We start from the raw sequence: 6139 nt of genomic DNA, 5'->3' as shown, positions 1-6139 counted from the left end.
TGATTGACATCATGAGCTCGATCCACCCAATTGGGATACGAAGACATGCATCAACCAAGTCAGCAAGCCTGACCACCCGATCCTGTTAGTCGCCTCTTACGACAAGTACAGTCGCTTCTCGTGGCACGCATATGGGTTGTTGAAGGCCCTTTCTACCCCGTATCTTCACGGGTAGTTGTCAAAATGTGCGGAGTCGTCAAAAATAAAAGGGATGAAAAGCAAATGCGATATCTTGAATGGACTGTGTAAGATATGACGAATCGTCACATGGCGCGGGGCTGTGGCAGAGGAACAGTGAGTGAGTTAAACTTTATCGTCGCATCGGCATCATTTCAGCCATATAGCGACGGGGTATGGTGCTGACAGACCTAGAAACATCGGGGTGAACCATAGGTTTTTGACGTGCCCAAGGGACGCAACTCTGCACAGCGAATTACGACTGGGCAGCAGTCGTGGTAGTGAGGTGAGGTGAAATGGGGTTTAACGTCGCGTCCAAGATTATTGCACTTATATAGCGACGTGCATGTACGTTTGTGTGTTTGTGTGGCTGCTTGTACTAGTCCGGACTGATGCCGATTTATAGTGCTAGCTCACTGAGATACCATGCCGCAGTTTAACATGAATACCCCACTCAGACACAGTATACTGACTCCGAGACGACCAGTCCTTGTTTTAGCCCTTTAATGCCGAGCGCCAGACAGGGTAACAGCAAGTACCATCTTTAAACGTCTTTTGGTATGACGCGGCCGGGGATCGAACCCCGGACCTTCCGCTCTCCAGGCGGACGCTCTACCACTAGACCACGGAGGCGGTCAGTAGTAGTAGTAGTAGTAGTAGCAGCAGCAGCATCAGTGATAGTAGTAGCAGCAGGAGTAGCAGTAGTAGTAGTTCTTGTTGAAGTAGCGGTAATGATAGATAGTAGTTGCAGTAGAAGCAGTAGTAATCATAACTTTTGTTTGTTTGTTTGTTTGTTTGTCAGAAGTATTAGTTTCAATAGTAGTAGTTATTTTCTTAATGTAACTCTACACCTACCGAGGGTATCCTGGCAGCGTACGACTTCTGCGTGAACTTAGGGGCGTTGTCGTTGACGTCGTCGATGTTGAGAGTCACTGTCCCGGTAGTCTGCAACGAAAATACTGACAAGAATGCGGGACCAACTGCACGACAATATCCAGCCTGATTTTCATTTCAATACGAACTCGTGTTTTGCGTTCTTAGGCTAAAAAGGCTTTCCAAATATACCTACCGAGGTTTCCCCGTCGGTTGCCACGAACACCAGTTTCCGTGTGGGGGATGCCTGTTGCAACATAGACAGGAGGCCGAGTAAACCACTAGGCATTATACAGGAAACAATCATGGAAATTAAGTCGGTGTTACAAGATGATACATCCTCATGAGAAAACTGAATATTGCATGATACAGATTGTGTCATTTCCATACGAGATGGGACCGCCTTGTGGTAGAGCGTCCGACCGGAGAGCACAAGGTCCGGGGTTCGGTCCCCGGCTGCGTCATACCAAAAGACGTTAAAATATGGTACTTGTTGTTACCCTGTCTGGCGCTCGGCATTAAGGGGCCAAAAAAGGACTGGTCGGCTCGGAGTCAGTATACTGTGTCTGAGTTGGGCATCCATGTCATACTGCGGCATGGTATCTCCGTGTGCTAGCACTATAAATCGGCATCAGTCCGGACTAGTACAAGCAGCCACACACATACACCCGTGTGTATGCACGTCGCTATATAAGTGCAATATTCTTGGACGCTACGTTAAATCCCATTTCACCTCACGCGAGATGAAAACAGAAACGTCTACCCAAAACAGATTTAACGAGTGCTTTTTCTATTTAGAACATTTCATCAATGGGGGGGGTTTCGGTCCGGCATTTGCAGTTAGCAAAATTAATACCGCAGGGAGCATTAATACCGTTAGCACAATTAATACCGTAAGGAGCATTAATACCGTAAGCACAATTAATACCGTAGGGAGCATTAATACCGTTAGCAGAATTAATACCGTAGGGAGCAACGTTTCATCGATCACTTGTGTATGGCTTGACGTGCGAAGCCCTTTATGTATAACTGAGCTACCCAACTGCCATTGAGCGTGGAGAAAGAGTGATAGTTCTTTTGCAAATTCCATTCACAAAGTGAATGTTCATGATGCTACATTATTACCCCGTCAATGGATCAGTGTGCACTTGATTTTCATTCTCCTCTCCTTGGGGAGTATACAAACGAAGGTGCTTGCGAAGCGCTAAAAGGTTAATGGTCACGTCACCATCTGATACAAGGAATCATATTTCGAACAAATTCAAATTATTGCCTATTTAAAGGATTCCCACGCGTGCTTCCTCGTGGGGCGGGACCGAAGACCTAGAATCTTCCATGGAATCAAGTTGTCGATCACGATCACCCATGCAACTACTCTCCGCCACCAACATACGTTGCTTAACTTCACCTGACTTATGACCTTTGCGGATTAATTACCTTTGTGCTGTGCACAAATGCACGAGCTATTTTGTGGGTGCTTGACATATATGTCATGCTATCCTGTGGGTACATGATCTATATGTCATGCTATCCTGTGGGTGCATGGTCCTTATGTCAAGCTATCCCGTGGGTGCATGAACTATATTTCATGTCAAAAGCGCCTTCTCCGACAGCGAGGCCGGGATGACAACCTACGTAGTCCCTGTCGAGTGTAGTGTGGAGGAGGATGTCGGCGGTCTTCCCGTGGTTCGGGACGTCGGTCATCGGGCCCAGCCTCACCAATTTCGCAGTAGCATCGTCGGTGATGTTCAACACAAGGTCCTCGGGCCCATCCGGATCTACCGCCGTCAGCTTTCCTATGACGGTGCCTGACAAGAAAACACGTACTTCATTGGGTATTTACATGTACCCTCTTATTATACGAATCAAGTTTCTACCATTAATGTAAGCCGCGAATAGCTGGACTTAAAGCAACATTTACCCGCTCACTATACCATTAATGCTGCACCTTTTAAGATCTATATCCACGTGTCGGTATGTATTCATAAAAAAATCTTACGAAACAATACTTTAGGGTGAATCGGTAAAGCAATTGACATGGATAGACCTTTGTGCAAGTTGTCTTTGTCGGGAATTATTTTTCGAAAAATAAAATGTATCAAAAATATATTTAATTCAGTGATGAACACCATTTACAAACGCTGAGGCACGACTGGTTACATTTGCTGGTCAAGACGGTGGATACTGAAATCGTGTCAAGTCCCTCTTTCTGATTTGTCAGTCATAATGGTTTGATTGACCGGTACGTTACGTTGATTGCATCGTTTAATCGCCTTTCACTCGGTTAGCTTGATTTAATAATTAATTTTGATGTGCATGGACGTTAATGTTTTTTGGGATCACGTTCGTGACTTTAATAATGATTATATGAAGTTAAAATTATCAACAAGGTTTGCCCCTGAGGTTTGAAGAGTAGTCTTCCTTTGACCCTTAACGTCAACGGTGTTAAGTTTTGAGTTTTAAGTTTTGACATGACATGTGCAACACAGATACCAAATATTGTAAACTTTTCTGCATTATAAATTCGTTACGGTGTCTTTAGTTGCCGTATACGGTGTCATATTAGGTTAGCAGAAAAATATTGGCTAACGCCTTACCCAATATTTTTCTGCTAATCTAATATGACACCCTATATGGCAACTAAAGACACCATAACCAATAATATCATGGCGAGCTACAAAGAACCGCATCTGGGCGAAGCTATATGTGGGTGGTAGAAGCACGGATCAACACGCAAGAAGACCCGCAGCAGACAGTGCACCTGGTATCACGTGACGCCTGAATCCAGACAGAGGCGCCAGGGTTGAATGGCCACAGTTACCATGGTACCACTCACCTATCGTGGTGTCCTCTCTCACTATCAGGAATCTCCCACTGCGAAACACTGGGGCGTTGTTGCAGATTGCTGAGATGAAACGGAAATACAGGAATTTGTTCTATTAACAACTGATTCAAATAAAAAAAATTATTGACAATCAACAAGATTGCGAAAACGCTCCAGAATTTACTCGATCATGACTTTTTTTCAAAAGTATAGAATGATAAGTATGTTAAATCAATACGTGCAATCAACTATACTCATCGCCAAAAGAAACGCGAACCATAGAAACATATAAAGAAGTATGTACGTTAAGAAGAGATGTTTCCAATGTGTACCACTTAATGACAAAACTAACAATCAGTCAAGTGTTACCACGTGATTTCCAAACTTTACACGCTAATCCTGCATGAGGCAAATGGTGCATCTCGATTCATGGATCTGTGACGTCACATGTGATGCGTTCATGAGCGTCGGTTCACACAACATAACAGTATGTTCGTTTGTGCATTGAACCAATCTAATGTCTCTTGAATATGAGTAATTCTTCATATATTAACCAACATGTATGGTATTCGCGTTTGTTTTGTCGGTGAGTGTATTTACAAAATAATCATGAATGAGTTTAATCTCTCGATTATTTACCAACCGCCGTCATATAGCTGGAATATTGCTGAATGCGGCGTTAAACAACAAACAAACATAATTATTTCGTAAAGATAAACATGATGTGACCCTGCACTAAATTAATATCAATATCATACCATTTACAGATTTGTCTATCACGATCAAGGAATGATTTATAATGTGTGGCAAAATACCATATCCTTACCTAGCGCAATGATGACAGAGAAAAGCATCGAAACCAGCACCAGCTTCATGTTGCCTGACTGTCAACACACCGACTCGACACGAAACACAGACAGCTACACGTTCAAGTGAAGCTGTTTTCAATGTACGCTTGTGTCATATTATATATATACAGCTCGCATCGGGTGTATCCGTCAGTATAGTTTTTCTCTCTGAACTGGTTGACAGGGTAGACGAGATTAGATCATTCCTGTTCCACCTTTGGTTGTTGTTTACAGAGAGATTGCTGATGTCAATACACGCCCAAACGAGGTGTGAAGTGTTCCTTAATATTCACACATGTCTGGGCACCGTTCCACAAAGCGATCTTAGCGTTACGACTATCGTAAGCCAGTGTTTAAGTCTGGGACTTACGATCACCCTAGCGCTAAGATGGCTTTGTGGAACGGGGCCCAGAAGGCGAGGGTTCCACAGAAACTTCGAAACGAGGGGCCCCGCTTCACAAAGCGATCGTAGCGCTAAGACGATCGTAACTCCTATATACTTTAACATAGACTTACGACTGTCGCAGCGCTACGATAGCTTTGTGGGATAGGGCCCTGAGGGCGTCACGTGTGTGGAGATTACACTTATCTATTAACAGTGATGATACAGTGTATATTAACATAAGTTTTAAAGATGTATGTCCTGCAGACATTTCCATTTAGATCCAATAAGTGTCGCGAATGAGAAAAAAAAGAAGAGAAAAAAACAGTATTGAATCCGAAGTGATCATTTATAACCTGGAAAATGTGGGGCAAATTATTCTCATGAGGCTCCATATTGTTCTTTTTGTTACTGTGAATAACTTATTAAGTCGATTTGGTATAAAGAGACTCGAGACTAGTCTCACCTGTTTATTTCTTTGTTTGTTTGTTGTTTAACGTAATTGGGATACGATGACATACATCAACCAAGTAAGCGAGTCTGATCACCCGATCCCGTTAGTCGCCTCTTACGACAAGCATAGTCGTCTTTTACGTTGGTTTGGTGGGTTTGTTTGTTGTTTAACGCCGCACTCAGGATTATTCCAGCTATATGACGGCGATCTGTAAAATAATCGAGTCTGGACCACATAATCCAGTGATTGATGTCATGAGCATCGAGCCACGCAATTGGAATCGATGACATGCATCAACCAAGTCAGCTAGCCTGACCACACGATCCCGTTAGTCGCCTCTTATGACATGCATGGTCGCCTTTTACGGCAAACATGGGTTGCTGAAAACCTATTCTACCCCGGATCTTCTCGGGTAAGTTCCATATATGGAAGGAATAACTCTATTATAGATACCCTGGGAAGAGCGATAATTTTTGCAACACAAAAAACGATAGATGATTTCGCGGAGAAAGTGCGAGGATACTTGTATCTTTAAACTAGTTGCAATTTAAGATACAACGAAAGAAAAGATAACTGATTTT

At 43.3% G+C, this 6139-nt stretch overlaps 1 protein-coding gene across 1 annotated transcript in view; it reads right to left on the bottom strand.

The window, feature by feature from the left end:
* LOC139469385 (protocadherin beta-17-like) overlaps positions 1-4929 on the bottom strand; it is a 17029-nt gene extending 12100 nt beyond the window's left edge. Inside the window, exons 1-5 of the mRNA XM_071251548.1 lie at positions 4701-4929; positions 3887-3955; positions 2686-2858; positions 1247-1297; positions 1033-1122 (exon numbers count right to left, since the gene is read on the bottom strand). Coding sequence (XP_071107649.1) covers positions 1033-1122; positions 1247-1297; positions 2686-2858; positions 3887-3955; positions 4701-4749 — 432 coding nt within the window. The 5' untranslated portion in view covers positions 4750-4929. The remainder of the gene's footprint in view (positions 1-1032; positions 1123-1246; positions 1298-2685; positions 2859-3886; positions 3956-4700) is intronic.
* Positions 4930-6139: the final 1210 nt, after the last annotated feature.

This window comes from Haliotis cracherodii, unplaced genomic scaffold (genome assembly GCF_022045235.1).
Source record: "Haliotis cracherodii isolate W230 unplaced genomic scaffold, xgHalCrac1.p SCAF_2, whole genome shotgun sequence".
In the NCBI taxonomy this organism is placed as follows: Eukaryota; Metazoa; Mollusca; class Gastropoda; order Lepetellida; family Haliotidae; genus Haliotis; species Haliotis cracherodii.
This window is presented reverse-complemented; position numbering and strand designations above follow the sequence as displayed.